The 25,459-nt window shown below is 43.0% G+C and overlaps 1 protein-coding gene across 2 annotated transcripts; it reads right to left on the reverse strand.

The window, feature by feature from the left end:
- Positions 1–1,712: 1,712 nt before the first annotated feature.
- On the reverse strand, positions 1,713–25,370 carry usp13 (ubiquitin specific peptidase 13). 2 transcript variants are annotated; one of them, XM_067229627.1, is made up of 21 exons: positions 25,044–25,370; positions 23,111–23,236; positions 21,692–21,752; positions 19,641–19,762; positions 19,041–19,183; positions 18,198–18,382; positions 17,906–18,000; positions 17,501–17,691; positions 17,245–17,316; positions 16,316–16,409; positions 14,759–14,884; positions 13,497–13,650; positions 12,822–12,996; positions 12,583–12,671; positions 11,693–11,815; positions 9,025–9,048; positions 8,447–8,590; positions 6,751–6,920; positions 5,245–5,434; positions 4,637–4,721; positions 1,713–4,493 (listed from the first exon to the last, which is right to left on the reverse strand). In XM_067229627.1, exons 1-21 carry the CDS (start codon positions 25,152–25,154, stop codon positions 4,397–4,399), a joined length of 2,577 nt encoding a protein of 858 aa, XP_067085728.1. In that variant the 5' UTR covers positions 25,155–25,370; the 3' UTR covers positions 1,713–4,396. The 2 variants fall into 2 exon arrangements, with proteins under 2 accessions (XP_067085728.1, XP_067085727.1); XM_067229626.1 differs by having other exon boundaries at positions 16,304–16,409.
- Between the last annotated feature and the right edge of the window lie 89 nt (positions 25,371–25,459).

The following is a 25,459-nucleotide window of genomic DNA, read 5'->3' on the forward strand; positions in this document are numbered from 1 at the left end:
AAGGGGGGGGGGGGGGGGGGGGGGGGTTGCTTTGAACCATGGGGGACACAGCAGCAGACTGTCTCATGTCAAAGGTTGTTGGGCGAGCGTGCTTCAGCACCCCCACTGTTCTCTAATTGATGTTGTCCAGGCAACCAACCAATGGATTCCTTCCCCTCCTTCACTAATTATACGGCATCTCATGAAAACAAAAATTTCACCGGAGTGATGTGGAAAACATTGTTCTTGTCAGTATTATCGATTTTAAAGTCGCAAGCCGCAAGGATGTGACTGGGTTACTATCCAGTTTGCGTACAGTATGTTGCCTGATGTGGTAGTGCAACCTCTATGGACATTTTGTAGCTATGTCAGTAAACACAGCTGGGGCTGTGATTGGCTGTCTCCCTGTCTGCAGATGGTGATTTATATTCATGAGTGAGTGATGTTTCTTTGTCTCTAAGCCTCCCAATTGTCTTAATGGTCAGCAACATAAATTGTAGTTTGAAGCTGAAACCAGGATATCTGGTGTTTTGTGATTTCCTCAAAGTCCCTCTGATTTCCTATGGGCTAGTAGGCCTTTGCTTTTTTGCATTTTGAATGAAAATAAACAATGTAGTTAAGTAGAAGATCAAATTATTTTTTTAAAGATTGTTTTTGAACGTATTACATACAATACTACTGTAAAAGACTGTATATTTCTGTGCATTGACTTAGAATGCTTGATGACAAGTTCCCTTTTCTAGAACCTTCTCAGGTGTGATGACGATGTAGCTGAAAGCATGCTTCTGATGAACTCATACTAGCTGACCGCATGCTAGATTCCTTAATGCTCCTTTTTGAATGCCATTTCATTTTTATGCATGCAATTTCATGACATGCTCTCTTTTCTCTTGACCCCCTACTTATAAGATCTAAATATACCATGATATTACATGCAATATTTTTACAGAGCACTTTGATCACGCTACACTGATAACGTGGTGTATTTATTCAGTATATACACATTGTACACAAGATACAAAACATGACTTAGTCGAATGCACACATTTACAGTATATAGGCTCTTTAGGTGATTCCAAAATCTTACTTCAGAAATTGATGTACTACCTTGAACTTTGTCATGCATGTACCCGGAGGATCTACAGCAGACCTCCCTGTTCAGAGCAAAAGCATCAGAGAGTTGTTTATTCTGTATCTTGTGTACAATTTATTTATTTTGACCCACTCATTCTACGTTGTTTATTCTGTATCTTGTGTACAATTTATTTATTTTGACCCACTCATTCTACGATGGCTGTTTACTCTATTACGTTTATTTGTATATCCAACACACATACTAATAGATCAAATATTTTGATGCAAAGAATGACTTAGAAATCAAACATTGAAATACTTTATTTAATACTTTACGTAAACGCATACTCTCCCAGTATACTTAACCACTAGAGAAAGCATTAATACCTTTCATACGTACAGTATGAAAGTAAACTTTTAAAATAAATTCTTGTAACAAAGTTTGTCTGTGTCCTTTCTTATTATACATCAGCAAACATGTACATTTGCTCAATAACAATTCCGTATTTTTTTACCTATACCTACATTACAAAGATTGACTGGCTGCATATGTTTGGGAAATGTCCATTGATGGAATGCTATTAAGAACCTGCAGCAATGATGTTTGGGTTTACAACAAATGTTTATATTCTGAATTTAAAAAAGGAAATGACTACGAATTAATGTCAACAAATGTGTTTATTGAACTATCCAAACATTGCAAGAAACCAGTACCATAGATATGTTACATTACATTTATGGTATTCATGTTTATCTTTACAATACTGTAACCTAGGCAATATTTGGATAAACACATACGTACAAAAGTTAACTTTAAACAAAATGAAACTCTAATGAAAACTAGTGGATTGGCACAAACTTGATTGCAAAAAGGCAAAGAAAAATCGAGTAAAAATCGAGAAGTGAAGTTTCAAAGGACATTTGGGTAAATGAAAAAATGAAAAAAGAAACAAAAAAAAAGTACAATTGTACAATCCAAATGACTAAATGCCTGTTTAGTGCACATGCTGACAGGACAAAGGCGTTTTTGTGGCACAAAGGCAAAACCGTTACCTTTGACAACCAAGAGAGAGAGAGAGAGAGAGAGAGAGAGAGAGAGAGAGAGAGAGAGAGAGAGAGAGAGAGAGATTGAGAGTGGTGGAGACAGCAAGAGGCTCCAGTGAGAGAAACCAAGGTGTGGGGGAAGGACAATACAATACTTTGAAGCGACGTTTTTTCATCGTACATTTCTCCCGCTGTAGGTAGCTAACAATGTGGCCGAAGGGAAAATCACAGAAACAAAAGACTTGCATAGAAACCATTAAGAATTCCCTGGCTGCATAGACACTGTACACAGAAGCCATTTATCAAGTAGTATCTGACAAGGATGAGAAACCTTGAATGATGTTAACGAGAGTTAAATTTTCTCCAAACACAATTGAGAGGTTCTACTCAATCAAACCCCTTAACCAGCTTTCCCTTGAGAAGTCAAAGACATTATGATTCGAGCAGCGCCAGGAAAGAATCCAGCCTTCCATCCGTGTGTGTTCATACATTGAATGTTCGGTTTGTTAAACGATTCTTTGCTCAGTGAATGGAATTGAACAGTACAGGCCACGCACACGCACACGCACACGCGTCACCTGTGGACACATTAACATGAATCATGAATATATAAGGAGACATCCACATGCGACAAAGGTGATATGTGCTGCCAAGCCAAAGCACAAGAGAAAGAGCACGAGTTGATAATCAGAGTAAACCCAGTATACACAGGAGCTGGTGTGTGTGTGGTGCATCAGAAGAGGAGTTCACTTATTGACACGGTCAATTGTAATATCAAAGCTGACAGGAGAGGTTTTTGGTTTCAGTGAGCACCATCAGTAGACACATTCAGCACTGCACCGACCGCTAACTGACGCTAACGCTAATGCACGGAAGGACTGTTCTGAGGAAAGCTGTGCAGTTTAGTACAGCTGTCCTGTCCTCAAGAGAATATATTCCAGTGCGTATTGCATATAGTTTTGACTCTAGTCCAACACAAAACCAATGGCTGGTGTTGAAGCACATCCAGTTGAAGTTGAAGCATGGAAAATGCAAATATTTTTGGATACAGAATCAGAGTACTGTATTATCATTGGACAAACATTACATTTGGGAGTGTTTCCTTACAAAACAATGATTTCTGTCTAGTGGGGCAACCGAATGTAGCCGGCTTTACTGTTATGGTAGACAATACAACCCAGTCTGGCAAAATTATTTTTGTATTAATACATTTATAAAATACTTGAACTGGGGCTTTCCAAACAATGTTTTAAGAGTTTCTCTACTGGAGGATACCAACAGTTGCAGAAGTCCAAGAGGATATGGGGAAATGCTACTGGAAAGTCGTCAGCATTTTGGTTGACATTCAGTTGCTAGATTTCTATGACATTCAGCAGATGTCATTTTGGGTAGTTCAAGGTATAAAACAATTGTGCAATGTTTATTTTCATTATGAGATGGTTTGGATATAAAATCATTTCTATCAAAATGCTTTTTCGATGCCATGATGGGGGAAAAACTATCTTAGCCAATGATCAGATTTGCACAGGCTAACCTTTTTCCCCTCAGGAAAACAAAAAAGTCACAAAGATTGAACTTGTTTTCTCAATCAATACTGGTTGAGATGATACCCATTAAGACAGATCCAAAATGTAGTATAGTAGATAGTAGACTGTCTATAGTAGATTGTTTGCATTATCTATTTCTATCCATGGCTATGTTTTCTGACTGGCTATGTGCAGTTCCACATGTTAGGAGTTCCTGATGTCCTCAGATCCATCTTATGGAAGTGTAACATTTCCCAGCATTCCATGCAAAGCCCCAAGCTATATTGTATGATTATTTTTTTCTTGTATCAGTGCAGGGCATTTCAGGGCTGGCAGTGAAGTGTTCTAGCGTGTTCTAATACGCTTAAAGTTTATATTACTTCATATTACTGGCACATTTGCCAAAGGCATATAGAATGAATACGGTAATACAATCTGATATGTGATATTATTTTGTGCCAAGTACTCCATTAACTGAAATTGCACACATTCCTCGGTAACTACACAGTAGACAAAAGACACATGTAAAACGCACACAAGCACACAATAACCACAGACGTACAGTTCCCCTCTTTGACCTTTTTGGTCTTCCATATGTTTCCCGGGTGCTCTTGAATGACACTTGAGTGGCGCGTCAAGCTGGTGGTCACCTTGACTCTGGGGTGTCCATTTCTGTAGCCTCCATTGTTGTTGTTGCTGCTGCCTTTGTCTTCCAGTCTTTTGGTTGTAGTTTTCTGGAGTTGGAGGGTGGAGGGCGATGGCTGGGACTGGCTCTAACTGCTGGACAGTCGATGATAAAAGTAGACATAGCCCAAGTCTTTTGGAGGCCTTTCTGACAAACACACTTTGTGATCATTGTAAATCACCCACCTACGAAGACAAAATACAATATATCATCGTATTTCACGTATTTATATGCATTATTAATATGTATTATATGTATATAATCAGTCTATTTGACTGTGTCCGACACCGATGACGACACATTCCCATTTTAATATCCAGTGGCTCACCTTCCCTCCTTTTTGATGTGACACACATAATGACCAGACATTGTGGATGCACCCATGTGACTGATGAAGGCAAAGAGCTCGTAACCTGGAACAAAAACATCAGACCCACGTCTCAAAGATAGTACCCCATTGACCTACAATAACAAGAAATAAACATCGAAACCACGCTCAACTTTCTCTGCTCAACCAAAAATGTGGCCATGTAAACAAATGCCACTTGTGTACATTACGTACATATGTACATCTGAACCTGAACTACCATCTTGTATCTGCAAACTCTTGCCAGGAATGGATGAAGCAGTATTTTTGTCACAAGTGATTAAAGCAAGTTACAAGCTGGTTGGCCCTTGTACCTAACAGCACAGGACCTTAAGAGGCTGACTCGTGAATAGCCCTGACATCCAGCATTTGCGCTAAGCTAACAGATGCTACCTTCAACTTAAATACATTAAAACTGCACTTAGACAAAGTTCTGCATATCATTTCTATGTATCTAACTCTTACTGGGAGAGTAAGAAATGACCCATAACCACCAAATCTCTTTGTATCCCTTCAAAAGGCCAAGTAGCTGCTAATCTATCGGTGGTTGTGTTCAAGGATTCACTCACGTCCAGGCCCATCTTTGACGCGGGGCCCTGACGTGTCCTGGTCTGGAGACATTGTGGAGCCGCTGTGGGAGTTGGCGTTGGAGAAGACGTTGTCGTTGGGCTCCGTGTCGGCTACGTCCGACAGGGCGTCGCTCTCCTCCATCTCCGGATGGGTGAAGATCCAGTCCAGAGCCCGCTCCAGGTTGTTGTTCTGAAGGACAGCGATGGAAACGTGGCGTCGGAAATAACAAGGTTTTAAATGACAAACGTGGGAGTTTTTTTTTGGGGGGGGGGGGGGACAACGAATGGGAAGGAGATGGAAACGGGCTGACCCAGTGCGGTCGTTCACTTTCATGCGTTCGGTTTCCTCAAAAATCAACCGCGCTTCACATGCTAGCTACGCTTGGTACTGAATAAAGCGCTATCAACATGAGTCACTTGTCATTCTAAACCTCCTGACAGTCTCAGTCTCGACAAGCCAGGAGGTGGCCGTGGTAGTGTGGCCAAACCCCTCATTTAGCCATCGCCTCGAATCCAAAATAAAAGCGTGATTCACAGCGGAGGCCTACAAGGAGAGCACATGTATGAGTGGAAGGAGGGTGCGGGCGGGCGGGGAGGGAGGGCTGAGGGGGGGGGGGGGTGAGGCCGCCTGCTTCCCCAGACCATGCCCAGGCAGGCAGGCTGGCAGGCCATCGAGGTTGAACACTTCTTCCCTCTGTTGCAGGGCTATATTTAGACCGCCCACGAGACCCTCCGCTGTTTCACACCTCCAGAGCGGCCTTGGGGGCCCCCTTCTGTTTTTCATTAATAAGAGGACTTAGGAAGGAGTCGTGTTTGGAGGCACTACGGACGATAAGCAAGGATATCTGTGTCCATTTTGGGGTGGAAGACTGAAATTGGTGTTGATCTGTTCTGGCTGCGGGGCAGGTGGGTGCACAACAGGAATAGGTGCGATCTTTGGAGCTAAAATCAATCAGTCCTTGTGACCTCAATGTAGAGGTATACAATGAGCTTTAGACAGCACAAAAATGACCCCAGCTTAACTTATCAGAAATAGAAAATGAAACATCAAAATCCTCGACCCTGGGCTAAACTTATGTGGTGTTTTCATATCTATAATTCTGCGTGAGTGATTGCCTATTAGAGAACACCATGTCAGGCCGAGACTGAGGCTACTTGTAAACAGTCCAGTAAAACATCTCTAGCCACTGTAGGCATAGAAGTTGTGAAAGTTGTAGCATATCAAGCCAGGTCATAGGCCAAGTATGTAATGCCATTACATTATATATTAATAATATTAAGATACACTTTATAACTTTGGAAAAAAGACCCTCCCGATCGTTTACATGCATTCATTTACCAGGCGCTTATATCGATTCTCAAAACAAATCACAAACCTCGAAAAGCAAAAGTTGTTGAGCAGTTTACACTCTGAAAGCCCTGAACTCTGTACTCCTATCTCCATGAAGGCCCACAGAACTCAAGACGGTTCCTCTCCAGTGAGAACCGGGACGGGAGGACACTGACCGTTGCCTTCAGAGCTTGGACGGTGTGCCTGCGAGGGAAGCCCATGGAGGTCAGGATGGCGATGCTCTCCTCGGGGGGCTGGTTGTCCAGGGGAGTGGCCCCCATGCTGGTGCTGCTGCTGGACGGGAGGGGCTCCAGGATGGTGGGAAGAGCCAGGGGCTCTGCAAAGTCTGGAAGCGGGGAGGGAAAAGGAAAGACGGCCGTGGTGTACATTGACCTTTCCTCTTTTTCTTTTGGGGATTTCATGACTTTGCTGCAAAACTTTATTATATATATATATATATATATATATATATATATATATATATATATATATATATATATATATATATATATATATAGACACTGGTATCCATTAAAAAACTGGGCACAGCTTTAAAAAATCGGAGCACATTTATATTTCAGCAAAATGGAGAAGCTTTGTGACAAAGGGAATACAAGGCTATAGGTACAATAGATGCCCCATGCATATAAAAACCTAGTCACAAACTGAGATTTCATCTCTTTAAATCCATAACTGTTCGTGTGATACTGGAGACAGACGAGTTTGAGCACAAATGTTATGTAGCTATACTGAGTCCACACAACTTATGTGCGACATAAGTAAACGTAAAATTGTGGTTACTGAAAAATAGGTCACGATATAAATACGCTTACACATGCTCACACACGGTAGCGTGTAAATAAGGTGAAGCACACACTTAAAAATGTACATACCAATGGACCATAAGGGCATGCAATCCACACACGCATACACACACACACACATGCAGTGACAGGTGATGTAATTGCCTGTGAAATGGCACGGTAAAAATTATTATGCATCCGTTAACCACTATTATGATTAACTTTCTGGAAAGTCACAGACTAACAATGGCTAATAAATAAGGAATGAGAAACCTTTGCACATGCTGTTTAACTTATCCGTATCCTTTGTCTCACAACGGAATTTTCTGCACATACTTGAACTGAAAGCTCACACTGTGTGAGAGGAAAGGGCTGTTTAAATTAGAGTTCATCCACCCTCATACAGTCCATGCGTAGCTATATAACGACGAGATGGGGAGTACAGTGACTAGGACCATGACTACAGACATGACTTTGCCTTCATGGTGAGGGCAGCCAGTGGAGGGCGGTGGAGGGAAGGTAAATGAAAGGGTGGAGGTCAAATGAAAAGGTTACCCCTCTACTTACCGTCCTGTTGACTACCGGCTGCGTTAGCGGTTTCTGCTACAAATAAAAGTGAACGCCATGCGTCCTCGTGTGATTATTGCCACAGTCGGGTTCCGCGGGTTTCGTGTCCATTTGTTTGTGCGCACGACGATGTGTGACGTGACGCGAGACAAATATGTTTATTGCCTGGTTGGTTTTCATGAATGCTGCAGTACGGGAGACGTTTGGGCTGTAAATGACCCATTAAGTGGTGCAAATATACCAGTGCGAATAGAGCTAACCACCAGAATGAACTGACAGCAGCCTCGGGGTGGGAGCTTGTTGAGACAAATGAGACGAGGTATGTCAAACGCACACACTCCCGCGCTCTCTGCGGAGGTGAGGAGCCTCACACGTCCACACAAGAAACTCTGCTTTCCAAACGGAATACACGCACGGGCGCACACACACGCGCGCGGCTTCTAAGCTCAAGAGGTCGGGAACATGCCGGGCCTGTGCATCCAACTGTCCATCGGGTCCTTACCAGGCTCCTCCATGTGGGCTATGATCCAGTTGAAGGCCATCTCAGGACCCATGTTGCCTGTGTAGTACACCGCCTTCCGGCAGGCCTCCAGTGGGAAGCCCATCTCCGCCAGCTGCATGGCCGCCGCCTCGTCTATTTCTGGAGCTAAGGACCATCCAGAGAAAACAAATACACCATAAACACACACGTACAGTAGGCGAATCCAAATCGAGTGGCCTATTTTTTTTTGGGCCGTATCGGTCTGCGGTGGTCCTCTCTTTGGGCCTCATTAAAAACAGGACAGGAGAAGAACTGCCAGGGGAGAGGTTTAGTGAGGGATTCTTTTTTTTTTTTTTTTTACCAAACAGAAGTCGAAAAGATTGACAACAGCCCCAATCCACTCCTCTGAGCAAACTTTTTGGCCAGGTTTTGTGGGGCTAGCTCAGCAGCTGCATTTGTTTGCATCATCAGACTTTTCCTCCGCAGCATTTGTCATTAGTCACTGTAACCTAGAATAATGTGTTTCGTGGTTGTACATCTATAGAAATAGGTTACGTGTACAAATGTAAGATCGGGTACAGGAGAAACGGCATACTTACAGTCCAGGGAGTTCATGGAGTTATCTGAAAGTAGAGCAAAGAAAGGGTGGCTTTCAATGGCACAAGAGTGACAAGCTTAGGCCCTTCTGGCTTGTGATTCATTACAATTGGGTTTCGCCTCACTGAACCAAGGAGAGAATAATAAGCAAATTCAATTCAGAGGGAAAAACAGGTTTGGTCTAACAATCGAACGTAAGCCAAACAATTTTTCATCCATAACATAATCACTATACATTGGGTCAGTGAGACACATTTTCCCCTCCCAACATTGCTTTGCAGAAAGCACTGACAGACGCAACTGAGGAATCATTTGTAACGTTTTTTTTCTACGGCACCAAGGTCTACTCAATCAATACCCAATTTTAAAATAAAGAAATAGCTAATTATTGGGAAATGATGCATTTCCAGAAACATGGGGAAAACTATTTGCTTGATTAACAGAAATCCTTTGGAGGTCCTTGTTATTCGGAAAACAAAACTAAGTTGACCATGGCATAATCCATCACATGTATTTGAGGCCACTTGGCAATAACATTTTTTTATCTAGGATTTATGAGGCTTATCATACGAGTGCTATATAAATCACGTGCATTGAACACAACCATGGTCTCTTGTTGCCCTCTCATTTTAGAGCTGTGATTTACAATCAATAGAAGTGACTCCCCCTCTCCTTACATGCTGTGCAGTCCGGAGGAACGTCAATTGCATGTTACTCTGTTAAAATGCTGTTACCTTGTCAGAGAAATCGGATAGAAAAAGGGTTTTGACAATGACTTGCACGCTTAGGTAAAAGTACCTAATTGTCACGAGGTTATTCAAACATTGGTTCATTTGTATTCACTTCACGGATAAGAAAGGTTACTAAATGATGGTTAAGCTACCTGAACAATGTCATTTCAAGAAAGCAGCAAATGCCTAATATAGAATTCTTTCAGATGGTAACATCTATTCTGAGTGCCTGAATGTCTTAGACCATGTCTAGCGCCTAAAATATTTAGGGGCACATAGAGGAAGTGATTTAGCTTGATTCTCCAACAGCAACAGACTCAAAAGGAAGAAAAGTCGTTTCAATTAGAATATCGTTTGGACAAATCAGAGAAGGAGAAAAAGTAGATAGTTAGAATGACTATGTAAGAAGCTAAGTCCACCACATCACTCAATCTTAACGCCAATGGAAGACATGTCCTTCCATGTCACATTGTACTTCATGCAACATGATTGCAATTCATTTGATGTATTTACTTTCATTACTTGCTTTTTTTATGGCAAGAGGTCTCTTTGAGACACCAATCTCTTTTTGAGGGAGACCTGCTCAGACTTAATGAAAGCAAAATAATTCAAACTGAGGCCTGCAACCATGCCTTTAAACTGGCCTAAAGGCACTTGTGTATCCAATTGTAAGTCACTCTCGAGATTGTTCCAGGAAAGAGGTCAGAAAAAAAGGTCATTGGAATATCTAGATGCTGATTTTCCTAATCCTTATGCAACCAAAATGACCTTGAGACAAACCCACGCCTGGTAATCTGTCAAAAGTGCATGAGAGAGATAAAAGAACAAGGCGTGATGTGATGAACAGAACCATAAAGAAGTCCGTACTACATGACTCAAGAGGGCAGTCATGTACCGAAAGGGTAGCTCGAGCAAAGTGCACCGTGACAGTCTGTCAAATGTTTTCAAAAGTGGCGTCAGTATTCTCGTAAATAATGTCTACATTATTAGAAATGTCAAGTTCAACTCAACGAAAGACTCGTAAATGCAATGCCAAGAAAGAGATTGGTCCACCTTGGTAGCAAAAGGCATACATTAGGGTCATTAGCATACAGGTCCAGGTCACAACTTTGAACAGATAAATCAATACCAGCGATAGAAAGAGTGAAGTTGGGCCTAGAATCGATCCCTGTGGGACACCCTTTGTTGTTGTTTAAAGAATTCTGTTTAATCCTTTGATGAATGCATAGTCAGATCTGTTTCCGGCACTCTGGTCAGTTTGAACGCATTGGCTCATAGTTTCTTCTTCTCGATTGAATAAAAAAAACGATACATGTTTTGCTAGGCTGTTTGTAGGTAGATGTAAGATTAATATAGGGAGTCAGGTGGCTGAGCGGTGAGGGAATCGGGCTAGTAATCCGAAGGTTGCCAGTTCGATTCCCGGTCATGCCAACTGATGTTGTGTCCTTGGGCAAGGCACTTCACCCTACTTGCCTCGGGGGAATGTCCCTGTACTTACTGTAAGTCGCTCTGGATAAGAGCGTCTGCTAAATGACTAAATGTAAATGTAAATGTAATATAAGAATGTCTAACTAAGTTCTCTTGGCTTTCAACATGTAAAATGTGGAAAGTTGTTGAAAGTAAAACAAAGATTAGCTGGCTGTTAATGGGATTATTCACTAAATCGATTGGACGGGGCGAGAAAGAGGCACAGGTGGCTGGTTGGTCACTGTCAATAAAAACATGATTTATTTTCAGTAAGCAGCTTTCTGATTTGTATCTGTAATGAGGGCTTGATTTACACTGACTGTTGGGTCAGCAAGTATAGTGACAAGATTCCATCATTCAAAAGTGTGACGTTTTCCAGAATCTAGACAAATACCTATCGGACTTAGATACAGATGGACTTAGGTGCATGACTTAGAAGACTACTGAGCTCATTTCGAATCTCTGAGGTTACCTCTGGTGTCTTCAGGAAGGACGATGGGTGGCGTGAGGTCCGGGAGCTCCTCCTCTCCTGACTGCAGACCTGTGGCGCGGAGTCTGGACAGATCCAGGAAGTCTGGGACTTCAATGCCCAGGTCTGAGGAGACATGTGCTCGTGTTACAAGACAGGCAAAAAGATTTGAGGAGAGGGAAGAAAAAAACTTTTACAGATTAGCTAGGAGAAACTAAAATGTAAATCTGATCCCGTCACTGGATGGGTCATGAGAAACAATGAAATGACAGAGGTTCTGGACAGGATTGGAAAGGTTATAAAAGTACACATTACTTTTTGAAGTTGTAGACCAAGTCTACAACTTCAAAAAGTAATGTGTACTGTCTGTGACTATGCAAGCGGCCATGCAAAATGCATAAAGAATCGCCATAAAACTTCAAAAGAATCACAAGGTGAGACCTTAAGATGTTTTTACTTTTACTAGCACAAACTTTGACCAATGACTTTGGCAATTTTGCTTCATACTGTGGACAGAGTTGAGCACCAGAAACAAGTGTTTGAAGTGCAAACGGAAGCAGTGACCTACTTTGTATCCCATTTCTCATAAATAGTTAACCTTCCTCAGCGCTTTTTGGGAAAGTTTTAAGTCAACTCAGGTGAGGTAATGCACCCAATCTGTCTGAATTCTTGCTGGATTTCAGTACCTCAGTGAATCTCAGTGTCATACTGTCCTCTGCTGGACAGTCACAGAATTGATTGAATGTCATCCAGAATTGTCAGTGAAAATAACCTTGTTTCTGCACTAAATGCAAGAAGCACATCTACATAAAATAGCATTGACATCCTTCATATTCTATTAATTCTATAGTATTTAAGAGACAAAACTGTGTGTTTATTAAATGCTTTCTCACCTAGCTTCTTTGGAACCCAGTCCACGCCAAATGTGAATTTCTTAATCTGAACAGCCAAATATTCTGGGAAGGAGGCAAAGCGGGAGGTCCTGGAACGAGATGGGGGACAATTTCAGGCAGGGTGAAAACGGAGGACAGAAAGAAGACAGGCGAACGCCGCCGTCGCAGTTTGGAACGTAACGGGTGGCAGCAGAACATCGCCGCCTTGGGTTGGCCTCGGGACCTAGAATGTTCCTCACTTGACTCCCGCTGACTTGGCCTGCAGCGCGGAGCTCCAGAAGTCGGGGACGTTGTCGGGCTCTGTGAAGGCCTGCAGGCAGGCTGTGAAGGGAACACGGGCCCTCACGGGCTCTGGAGGCGGCCGCATGTTCTCCTCTGCATCCTTCCGCTTGGCCTCATACGCTATTAGCTCTTCTGCGAGACCCAAATATTAACATGTACAAACAACACACAACACACATAGTACATAATCAAGCAAGAAAGACCATGCTTTCCCAAATACAAGGCCAAAGGTCTGTTTCACTATAACAACAAAAAAAATATGATAGAATTTGTAAGAGAAAACACTGACAATGCTAATTTGATGACCTATAAAGCTGTTTGAGAACCTAGACGACCTTTACTGTAGACTAACAGTAGATTAAAACAAAGCCCTAAGCACATGAAATACAATTATAGACCAAGACATGTCAAATATGACAAACCGCTCCTAGTCTCAAGTCGTCTCATTAAAATCCCTCGCGCTTTCTGCGGCATCAAAAACACATCCCCTCTCTCGCTCCCCTAAGCGAATCGATTTTGAGCTCCCAAAGGGATCCTTGGTGCCCTTTCAGGGGGAGGTCCTGCTGAGGTTCCCCCTGTGGCAGTGCCAGCTGTGCCCGCAGCTCAGGGCACAGCTGGCCCTCCCCCCTCACCTCGGTTGGTGGCTGCCTCAATGGGCACGGGAAGCTGCATGAGGTAGTCCACCCTCTGGGAGTAGCGCACCCTCCGCGACTGGCAGCACTGCACACGCTCCTCCACCAGGAAGCGGAACACGTCGCTGGGGTTCTCTGAGCCCGAAGAGTTCCTCTGGAGGGGGGGGGGGGGGGGGGGGGGGGGGGGTGGAGAGAACGATGGGGGGGCAGGGGACAGGAGGGAGGGAGAGAGATTGGCGAGGGAGAGGTAGTGGGGAGGGGGGTAAAGGGAAGGGGAGAGATGCAGGTGGGGAAAGGGGGGGGGGGAAGAGAACGACAGAGAAAGAGACAGAGAAAGAGAAATTGAACAGGAGAGAGGTCAATAAGCTCAATCAGTGGGCAGGGCCCAGGGGCCAGCGGTCATTGGGTCCAAGTGTTTCAAGTGTTCCAAGTGTTTATTTGAGGCTAATGGCTCTGTGATGAACTGGAAAGTCTTGTATGGAGTGTTGATACTGCAGTCTCTATTCTAAGAAGCTACAGAAATACACAATATATAATTTTACTTCTAACTGGCCGAGTTTAAAGTTGCTATTGGGTTGCTATGACGTCGGCAGTCTCTCTGTCTGACTAGTTCACTTCTAGTCGGGTAGTACATGCTCATGATTAAATCAGGGCCCCTTTTCAATTGGATCTTTGTGAAGTTATTTGTGCACTACTGGGAAAATACCTTTACATGGCGCCTGTTGCCTAAAATAAGGTAAAGTTAGAAAACAAATGAGATTTTAAGTAGCCTAATTATCCAGGGTAAATAAACAGGCCTGTAGTGAGTAGCCAGTGTTTGTTGTCCTGTTTCAAGGACAGGGGAGGTGTGAGGTTTAAGTATGGTCCCTTTGGCTGGGGCAAAATATGAAGCATTGGTTAGCCTGTGAAACAGATAGGGGCTGGTCTAAATTTAACCTTGTTGAGAAAGTCACTTCGGACCACAAGTTGTTTGCCAGGACTGTCTGAGGGCTGTTTCGTAAAAAAATTAAATAAAAAATGACTCCCTTCTCACTGCTTCTTCTCCACTCCCACCCCCCTCTTGTCACAAGGCCCGGTGACCAGACTGCCAAAAGTGCAATAAATATCAGAGCCCCTGACTGCAGATCATGAGGTCACAGGTTCAAAAACAAACCTGCCCCCCCCCCCCCCATACTGTACATCACTTTGGATCAAACTGTCTCTTAAATGAACACATTATACATTTTTCCAGCTCCCCACTGCGATCCAGTCTCTCTACTCACCTCCACCTGGTTGATGATATGCAGGAAGAACTCTTGGGCATCCTGTTGTCTGTTGGAGGAGAACTCTGGGTGGCCCTTGCTGACCAAGGCTTTAAACATCCTGGGAGAGACTCCTTTCTGCTGATTCTGGAAGGAGAACAAGGAGTTACACACACACACACACACACACACAAAGACAAGACACCAAATCATCAGCAAACATGGCAGATACTCAGGCAACACAATGCCATCAGATTGACCCCCGGGCATCCACTTACGGAGAGTGGCCCACGGATCAACAAACACACACATCAAGTGCCCACGGATCAACAAACACAAACAACAACAGACAGGTATGCCGGAAGCTTCTCCCTTTTCCTCCGACAAAACAAGCAGACAATCTGCAGGTTACCTCAGGGGTCTTTACACTGGCGGTATTTGGAAAATCTAATTTGCCAACCAGTGTTACTGGAGAGCATAGAGTCTTTGCTGGAATACTTGACAGCTGGATGTCGACCAATGGATGAGCCTCACCAGCAACGACGCAAAACTGCTTATGTTCAAGCAGTTGGTGTATTAAGCAGCTAGATGTCTAGGCAGTGAGAGATGCCAAATGGAACTACACTTTAGGAAAATACATTTTAATGATACTTAAGCGCGTAGCGTTCACAAACTATACTATACTTTGAAGCATGGCCGCAAAACATTGCTGAATATCATTCCACCATCCCCCAGCCTATAATGCAATGGCGTTTCAGCCAGCTGTCTGTGTGTGTCCAAACCTGCCTGTACCCTCACAGAGGAAATGCAGGACCTCTGGCCAAGCCTATCATTTACTGGGGCTAATAAGGGCTAACAGGAAGTTAGGGGCCTGCAGATATACGTGTGGTCGTGTCCCAATAGGCTTTTGTAGCTTCCTTCTCACTGTCTCAATGAAGCACTGGGACAGAGAGCTGTCAAAGGCCAAAGCCATGTTGATCTCTACAAACAAAAACTCTGTGAGATGGTATTATATGAGCCAAAGGCGAAAAAAAGAAAGTGTAATCGGCTACAGTGAATAGTACAGGACATTTAACATGTATTCATTTAATCTATAGGTTAACAGAAATAGGAAGCCTTTTTAACTTTGGCACACTCAATATAATTTCAGTAACAAGCATGAAAATCCTGTTTCATCCAAATAAACCAATCCGCTATTAAGACCTTGATTACCAAGTGTGGTCACAGAGGAATTTGAGTTGTTCCCTGGGGACTGTGGCAACAATCTATTTTAGGCACAATGCTAAAGGTCACAGCACAATTAAATCTGACATTGTGTCTCCAAACCTGTAGGCATCATCTTATGGCGGAGTTTAAAGCCAACTGACAACTTAAAAAAATATTAATTTATGGGAGTTTCAGCACCCAATGGATCCTCTATCAGAAAGCTATAAACAGACTCAGATTCTCAGTGGTCAAACACTACAAATGTTACCTGACAACCACAAACTGTGAAGGTTTTGCATCCATTACCAGTATGTACTTGCATGCTAAACATTACAAACCAAAATACCGTGCTGGACATACCCAGTCTAATACCTTGTGTTCTTCTTTCATCACCTGTTCAATGAGTTCAGATTTCATGGGTGGTTTGGAGAACAGGCCTGAAAGCAGCCCGTGGCCCAGTTTGGCCCTGTGAGACAAATCAAAACAAACCTATTATCACCTCAGCTTCACACCGGATGGTACAGGAAGTTAAAGACCACGTCAGCTGACTCTGTATTTGAATCCCTGTGAGTTGATGTTTACATGACTTTCTGAACCATCTTTTAATAGTCAAGTTAAAGTTAAGTCAAGTTTCTGAAAAAAACAAAAACATTTACAAATATGGGGGGGTATTGAGCCATAATTTAAACAAATCTGTTAAACATCAATCACACATGCATGCACTTTGTAGCTGGCTCGAGTTCTAAACAACATCCTGATTTAGCATGACAACCTGCACCAAATAATAAACAACGTTAAGGTCACGATCACATGATCATGAGCCCTTCTCAACATTTTGTGTCTCGATGACCAATATTCATTACCTGCCCAGAGACCTTCTCATGTATCATTTTGGCCAGTGTGTGCGTGTGTGGCAGTATGTGCTTGTATGTTTGTATGTGTGTTTATGGTTCTGAGCATGCCTATCGGTGTATGCAAGTAGCACTTCTCTTCATGGTACATGTTATAATCATGTCATGTCATTGTAAAAGAATGCATTATAAATGTATGAAGTACTTGCAACACAGCAGCTTTTTTAGATTGCTAGTTGTGATAGATTTTGTACAAATTCTTCACCACACCAGGACGAAGTCATGACAGACTTAATTAATGTGCTTAATCAAGACTAGTTGATCAGATAACAGTTGGCGTGAAGTTGCTGAGTGAAGGTCACTTAGCGAATCGATGAAAACCATCCCATGTTCTCATGGGATGGGGATTGTTAGAGACACTTGATGTTATGCAATACGGCGATTATTTACATTTGTGTGGCAAAGTCCTGTGTTGGGTCAAGAGGTGAATAGTCGTATATCCTCTGTAGATTTCCAACGTACCTACAAATGCAGAGATGTCAAACTTTAGTCATGTGTTGATTTCAAACACTGAATTTCTGTGTTTTATCATCACATTCATTAAAAAGGTATAGACACATTTTATCATCCCAGTCTCCCATTTCAAAACATGCCTCCGTGCCTCACACTGCCCAACCCCAGTGCATCGTGGGAACCAGGTACTCACGCTCTCTGGAACTCGGGGATGCTAAAGAGGACCTGCATGACCGTGCTGAGGTAGCAGCTGTTTCCCAGGTTCTTGAAGCCGGTGTAACCTGAACCGTACACGGCCTTCAGCTTCATCCCCGACTCCTGAATCACCTCCCACTCGCTCACACGTGGCCGCACGTTGGTGTCTGTGTGGTGCCCGTTCTCTGGCTGAGAGAGAAAGAGAGCGAGAGAGATAAAGAGAGAGAGAGTATGTGTGTGCGAGAAAGAGAGAAAGAGTGAGTGAGTGAGCGAGCGAGAGAGTCAGAGACAGAAAGGTTTGCACAGTGTCAAAGATCAAAGATACCCCAGAATGAATGAATAGGGCATAGGACAATGGGTCCCCTTCATGTGACATACACTGATTGAGTGGAAGTCAACATACCCGTTGCATCTGTAGCATGTCTATGCCGAAGTGTGACAAGTGTTCTGATATGTGTGGGTCCAGCACTGCCTCTTCTTCGTCAAAAGAGTAAATATCTGAGTAAAACCAAGGCAAAACAAAAGATAAGAAGGATAGTTACAATTTAACTCACACAAATGAGCGCTGGCTTCATATGCTGTGTAGTCTCTTCAATATGCAAACACCCACCTTCCCCTCACTAAAAAAACAATACTTTAGCATTCAAACGGTTACAGGTACCCCAAACCAGCTAGCGCCTGTTCCGCCCAATTACCTGCCCCATCGGGGGTAATGGTGTGCAGTTTAACCGCGAGAGGGAAGTTGGTTTCTCGGTAGTGTTCCAGGGCATGGCCGTTCCCGCCGCTCCCGTCGAAGAACCATTTCCCACAGAGCACCACTCCGTCCGTCAGGTTCAGCCACAGGTTCTCCCTCAGCTCACATTTCTGACACTTCCATCCACTGACCGGACAGAAGGAAGGAAAGAAGCGACGAAAAGTCCTGAGTGTGCTTTCTTTTTTAGAAAACATTTACCCGCACAAAGACTATTTATTATAGGTTACAAGGGGGGGAAATAACTATGTCGGCTGTGTGAAGTCCTTTGGGTATTGTTTGTAAATGGTATGGCTATATTAGCTTGGTGACAGCAGTGTCGCAAACAGCTTAGCTTGTGCTTGCTGTGTGTGACTGAGCACCGCCAAACACTGGAGCAGCTGTACATGTGCATCTGTCTGGGCTGCTGCCTGCTCGGAGCTATAATTGACCGGTTAACCTTCAGAATTATCGCCATAGCCGCCACATTTACTTCTTATCTCATTTTGCTGGCCTTCGCAGATAAAGCGTCATACTATGTCAAATTCAATTAATCCTTCATTTTAATTTTTTGTCTCCCACCGTCCATCGTAGATTGGTGTGTGCAGCACATTCTCAAATACCTCTTTTCTGAACCGTTACAACTTGTGGTAACACATTTTAACAGTTGGTAATCGAATAGCAAAGAACTCGTAGAGAGCTATGGAAAAGACCCGGAATTCGAGGCGAGACACGTTCGAAAACCCAACTGGAGGTGGAAAAGTCTGCTCCCCTGTTAAGTGAACGGGGTCCGGTGTTGCCTGGTTACCTGGGTGGGATCCTCACTCCGTTGTCCAGCTGTCGGAGACTCCTGGCATGTTTGGACACCTGGATCTCCTCCTCCCAGGAGTCGGGCTCCTGCTTCTTGTAGGCCGAGGCGGCGTTGAGCACAGCGTCGCACGCTATTGTCACCTGGGAGTCAAGAGGGACAAAAGGACCAAGGGTCTGGTGAAAGAAGGATGTGTCGGACTGTGGGGCTGGGAGAGGTCTGTGTCTGTGTGGCAGACAAGAAGCTGAATGGATGACAGGAGGTATCCATTTGTAGGGCGTTTATATGAGCATCATGTCAGTTCATCTTTACGTGACAAGACTTAACACTCACTGAGAAATAGGGGAGTTGCAAAGAGGGACTGCAGAGTCCGTAAAGTCGATACATGCAACAGCAAACAACAAACACAAGGCAGGGAACCAACACACACGCTACGCACACAAAAGAAAAACCACACGCTGCACTAAAAGATATCACTACACTAGAGAAGCCAAATAGTATCACGTGACTCTACCTTCATCATGCCTAGCAAACACACACACACACACACACCACACACACATACACAAACAAAAACAGCATGCGCACACACTCACTAACCAGTGCAGGCAACTCCTCAATATTTGGTAAGGGGATCTCGTAGTGGTCTGGGAATATAACAAGCTTGGCTTCGTCTTCATACTCATAATGGTCTCCGTTAAAATCACGATTAAGCTCTAAATCTTTGAGAGAGAAAGCAGACGTTACCGTGAGACAGTGACTGATGAGCGCAGCCTTAATACTGGCGGTTGTGGAGGTTGATTGGTCTGTTTCATACACTTGAGCTTTCCGACGCCAAGTGTTGAGTAGAACATACTGTACACCACATAACCGAAGGCTAATAATAATGTTAAGTGTTATGATGATTATTTTTTGCAGAACCTCTTACTTCCCGTATTGATTTGCTATACACTGATCAACGTAATGTATCTAAAAAAAGGCTGTTAGCTTGTTAGTTGTAGGGCAGCTTTGCACCCTTAAAATGAAACAATTGTGATATGTGGGTATAGTTTTTTGGTTTGAATAGGAAAAGATTGTCTTAACACGTGTCGGCTGTGTGAAGTCCTTTGGGTACCAGGCTCATTACAAACGGATCATTCTGGGATGATTACCAAAAGGTTTTTGCTTAGAAAGCCAGTAACATGGAGCCAATAACGTCATCCAATCAGGGCTACGGCTCATTAATATGAACGACGGAGGCATACCACCTCTGGAAAAGGACTAAGAAAACATAAATAAATACAACTTTATATAATTAATTTTACTTAAAAAGATGGGTTTCATAGACCTTTGGAATAAAATTTAAAAGTAAAAAAAAGTCTAAATATGGTGCCTTTTAACATATGTTTGATAAACTGGGCTAATAGTGAAGATAATGGTGACAGGTGATGTCATGAGTGTTCGCAGTGTTTAAAGCGTTTGTCTAACATTCCCACTTTGTATCTTTTATTGTTCTCAGATGGTCCAGAGGAGAGCACCCATCCAATCCCCACTGAACCCTATCTAGCTGCTCTCTGATGTTCAGCTTATGCCTGTCGCCTTTAGCTCCATGATGACGTCTGTGTGGTTGGGGCTAGCTCGTTGATAAGATCATCACTCTGTTATGGAAATGCCAAAGCACTGCGTAGTCCTCTGGTTCCAGTTGTGTCAAAACCCTGATGGGTGGGGTTGGGGGGGGGGGGGGGGTGCGGAGGGGGGGGGGGGGGGGGCTGTCCTGTTGACAACAAGCTAGAACCATCCAGTCCCAACAGAATGGGGTCAGACCTGTTAAGATACTTAGTCATGTCATAACCGCAACAGACAAATTGTTGTACAGTGGAGCGTACTGAGTAGCCTAGCACCCATGTAGAGTAGTGGCGGAGGAGGGCTTAATGGAAAGGGAGGTGGTTCTAGGGGCACAACGAAAGATAGATGGGGACAGTAGTAGGTTGTTAGAACGCCAGTCTGGAAGGGTTAGAGACACCTGAGAGTCTCTCCCGCCCGTGTCATGGCAGCCAGTGGCAAAAGCGTGTCATCTGAGGGTGATGGGGGACGGCAGCTGAAGACGACCAAGTGACAGGCCGACAGGGCGGCCCACTGTAAACCAACCCTCCTATCAGTACTCTAGGCCGGGCATGTGGCACTTTGGATTTAGAACGGTTACTAACAGCAATACAAATAAATGAGCTAAATTTAGGACACATGGCAAGAAAGGACTTGGGGGCGGGGCGGGGGGGGGGGGGGGGGTAACATGGGGATATGTCGCTTTCAGCATAGTGACTAGGAAGTTGGTGTATGTCTGCTGCGATGCATTTAATTATAATTATTAAGACTACGATGAAAGTATTGGTTATTTTAACCCCCGAATCACATATTTGGTGCCAAAAAGAAATGTTCCTCCAGTAGAAAAAAGTGTTGACCGACTGCTGCTTGTTTCTGTTTCACTTTATCTTTTTTCCCCCCCAAATGATAACTTGCTTATTTTTTTAAGCAAGTACAAGGGCTTTTTTAACAATACTGGGCTGTGGAAGAATATTTGAGTTTCCATTCAGGAATAAATCTATATCTGTTCCGTGTAAGAGGCTATTCAGTATCCACTACAGAGATAGTAATAAGTCCTTTGTGAGGCTTACCTAGAAACACTTTGCCATTTCTTCTTCTGGGAATAGCACCACCTGCGGCACCTGTGGGTTTCTGTAAGGAACATGAGTAAAAATAGGATTGATATATGTGGTAAAACATACATTTCCTTTTAAGAAATCCCTTTTAGGTTCTCGTATAAATGAAATAAACATTTGAAAATCTGACATAAATGTTTTATATTTTTCACGTAAATTAAAATTGGAATATAAAAGCCCCATTGCAGAATTTCACATTGATCAAATTTCCCTGCCCTTCAGAGCCAGCTGCAATGGAAATGTTTCAAGTAATATGTGTCAAGTAATATGGTGGGGAAACCCCCTAGTGTGGCCTTGTGACACAGATGACTGCGGTGTAGCATCACATGTCTGCAGAGACATATCAAAATGCACACAGTGCAGATTCACCTGTCAAAAAACTGCCAATTCTATCCATCCTAAATCATACAAGAGCATGACCGCAGAGGATGTGAAAGATCAATCAGTAATCATACTACTATTACAAACTCATTTTGTAATGACTGGAGTACTTATTGTATCCCTGGGATCCAGTCCTAATCAGGCAGAGGCCCATCTATTGTGCAACGGGTGGGATGGCGGACAGGAACACGGAACAGGCCAAGAGAGAATGCTGACACACTCTGGGAGCGAGAGGGCTCATGGGAAAACAGCAGACACAGGAGCCGGGAGAATGTGGCCAGCTGTTTCTGGTAGGATCCAGGCATGGAAATAGAAACACTTATGGGGGGGTGGGGTGATGTCGTGGGTGATGGTGGCTTTGTTTTTGTGTGGTTACTAATGGGATTGATTCCTGTCTATATGAAGATAAATATGCATGTATAGGCCAACATCAGAACAAGCGGTTCTGGTTCTAATCACTTCCCAAATCTTGACAACTTGTTTGATAGATTTGGCAAAAACTCTAAATTTATATAAAAGCTAAGTTACAGTTAACTATTGCCAAAAGAGTTAATATCTTGATTAGTCTTGATTGACAATGAACCAAATTTACTTGAAGTAGTCACTTGATATTTAATGTGCAGTAACAGTAAGCCATTGACAAGAACAAAGATTTTGAACAATGTTGTAACTGAAGAATTTACATGTCGGCACATTTCATTGGAGTTTGTATCAGGCCACGGGACAACAAAGACCAATAAATCAGAAAAAAAGGTTACGGGTGAAAATGCCTATTCACAATCAAAGCAACTGTCATTAAAGGCCTTAACCTACAATCTAGCGTCTGTTACATCTTTGTTATTTGTATAAGAATGTAAGAAATGATAGGCGTCAATATAAAAAAAGCCATGGGTATGCAAATAATATTATCTAAGCCAATGTCAATTTAACCAATGCAAAACCTGGTGCACGACTGTGGAACCGCTTCCCCACGCAGTGTGACCCCTCACTCACCTCTTTGATGTGTCGTTTAAGGTGCATGTAAACACTCTGTCCAGTTTTGCGGTAATGTCTCTCCACATGTTCTCTTCCGAACCCCAAGAATGTGTTCATGCACACATACAGGCCCCCCTCAGACTCCTGCCGACACAAACAGAAACACACTTGGGTGAATAGCAATGGCTATCCACACTTACAAAAGGTTTTGGGAGCACTTTTGCACATTCTGTTACATAAACTTACTCAGTGTTAGGTATAGATAATATTAACAACTTAATACTAGGTTTATCAACCAGGTTCTCTTCTCTAATACAGACTAATCATGGGCTTTGCCTGGTGGTGCCATCTTGAAGGTGGTATCCATATGAACTTGCCAAAATATTACATTTACATTTTACATTTACATTCATTTAGCAGACGCTTTTATCCAAAGCGACTTCCAAGAGAGTGCATTTTGAGAATAGAAAGAAAACAAGAGGCTGCTGCTGCTAGCGCCATATTAAAATCACAGACCCATCTGTTTCATGATAGTTGTCAGAAGGTAAACTGAACGATATCATAGAAGTGAGAAGACCATTATTTGTATAAAGCCATTATACATAATAATCCTTCTGTAACTGCCAATGTTTTGAAATGAAGAAGTTCTCACTACCATAAAATCTCAGATTTTTCTTCTATTTGTCCCGCAAGTCTTATATTTATATAACAATGGATAATTCAGATTGACATCCATACCCATCCTTACCCCACAAATGAAGACTATTATAAAAGGTGTATACACGGGATACATTCGATAGTAAATTAAGCTCTGTCCAAAACTACCAAATTCATCTGAATTGATGGCAAAATAATCTATTACTTCTAGGATGCTGTTAAAGTCAATGGAGGATAGTGATGAACGTTTCTGGCTGTTGGCAGGAGCAACTTCTAGTACATTGCAAAACAGCCTGGTAATAGCTAATTGTCCACCAGCTGTAAAAGTAAGCGATGTGACATGTCATTTTCCAAAAACACATGCCATAACAGAGACTTGGCCTACTGGCCTACAACTTCAGTTCCAACTATGGTGCCGTTTAACGGTGGCTCTGCAGAATTACACCTCTGTCCATACTAACCTGTATCTGCTATTAGAAGTGGGCCTCATAAATATTCTGACAAACCTTTAAGTGGCTCAGAGTGACATACGAGCTTGAACAGCGCTTGGTTAAAAATAAGTCTTCAGTCTTGATGAACTCCAGACAGCTGAGTCACCTTTAAAATGTTTTTATTAGGATTTAAGATAAGTAAAGTTGTTGAGGCAAAAGTTCCTATTATGTTTGTTTAATTCAGCAGATCGATTGTTGTGTTTGAAGGTCGATTGAGGCTGCATCGAAAGTTTGATCTATGGACATATCAAAACTACAGGGTCGAGTGGTATCGCTGGAATCAAATGTAAGGCCGTATTACAAAGTAACCTATGTTGTAAACTCTCACTGGCTAAATATGCGTGACATATTGTCAAAACTCCCCCCAAATTTCATTTCCAAACATTTTTTCCAATAGGCCACAGCATGCCTGTTATGATGAGTCAGACTGAGCACAGAAACACTCGAAAACATGGGTTTTAAACCTCAGACTCATTATCACCACTGGAAATATGTAAACGTACATTTGTTTTTGTTTTATTCTAATAAAAACACAGCCCGTGCAGGTATTTGTGGTATGAATTAGGCTACGTTATCAATACACCCCTACTAAGCCATTTAACAAAGGAAAGTCCATTCCACTAGATGTAAACAACATTAAATTATTTATTTCTCCAGACTCTCGCTCAAGGGAACGGTGGGTGGCTTTGAACCCAGTAGATCCCACCTTAAAACTGCGTAGCTTTTCACGTTAGGGCAACACACGGGATGAGTTCACAGCTTGCGACACAAACGTCTTAATTGCAAGTGGATGAGACACTTACGGGAGAATCGTAGGAAAAGGCACATTCGCTCTTGAAAACCCTGTCTCCTGTTCTGGGGACTCTGACGGTGGGCATATAGGGGACCAGCAGCTCTCCTAGGTCTGTAGCCATCTTCGCATTCCTGCTTCTCGCACCACAATGCTACGAGAGTCACCAGAGCAGGCTGTCAAAGAGATGCTGCTATTTTTAAATCATTCGGTTTCGACATTCCTCCAGCGACGGGGGATGTGACGCGAAAAACACAGCGGCTGGGAAACTGTGCATACAACAAACGCTAAAATAATTTCCCTCGAAAGAAACGACTTAGCAATTAAATTTCTGTCTCTTCGATCTAGCCAAAGATTTCGGAGCTCGAATATTCTAGTTGTATGACGCAACCTGAACGATTTTATAAGAGGGGTTCCACCCACAGAATT

Source organism: Osmerus mordax, chromosome 26, assembly GCF_038355195.1.
Source record: "Osmerus mordax isolate fOsmMor3 chromosome 26, fOsmMor3.pri, whole genome shotgun sequence".
Lineage (NCBI taxonomy): Eukaryota > Metazoa > Chordata > Actinopteri > Osmeriformes > Osmeridae > Osmerus > Osmerus mordax.

Bases quoted from the DNA above. Each gene is read 5' to 3' on its own strand.
- usp13 (XM_067229626.1), bottom strand. From the start codon at position 25,154: ATGGCTACAGACCTAGGAGAGCTGCTGGTCCCCTATATGCCCACCGTC. The intron at 18,001-18,197 runs GTAATTGGGCGG...GGTTTTACTCAG, and splicing joins CATTACCCCCGATGGGGCAG to ATATTTACTCTTTTGACGAA. The intron at 14,885-16,303 runs GTATGTCCAGCA...TTCTCCTTCCAG, and splicing joins AACACAAGGTATTAGACTGG to AATCAGCAGAAAGGAGTCTC.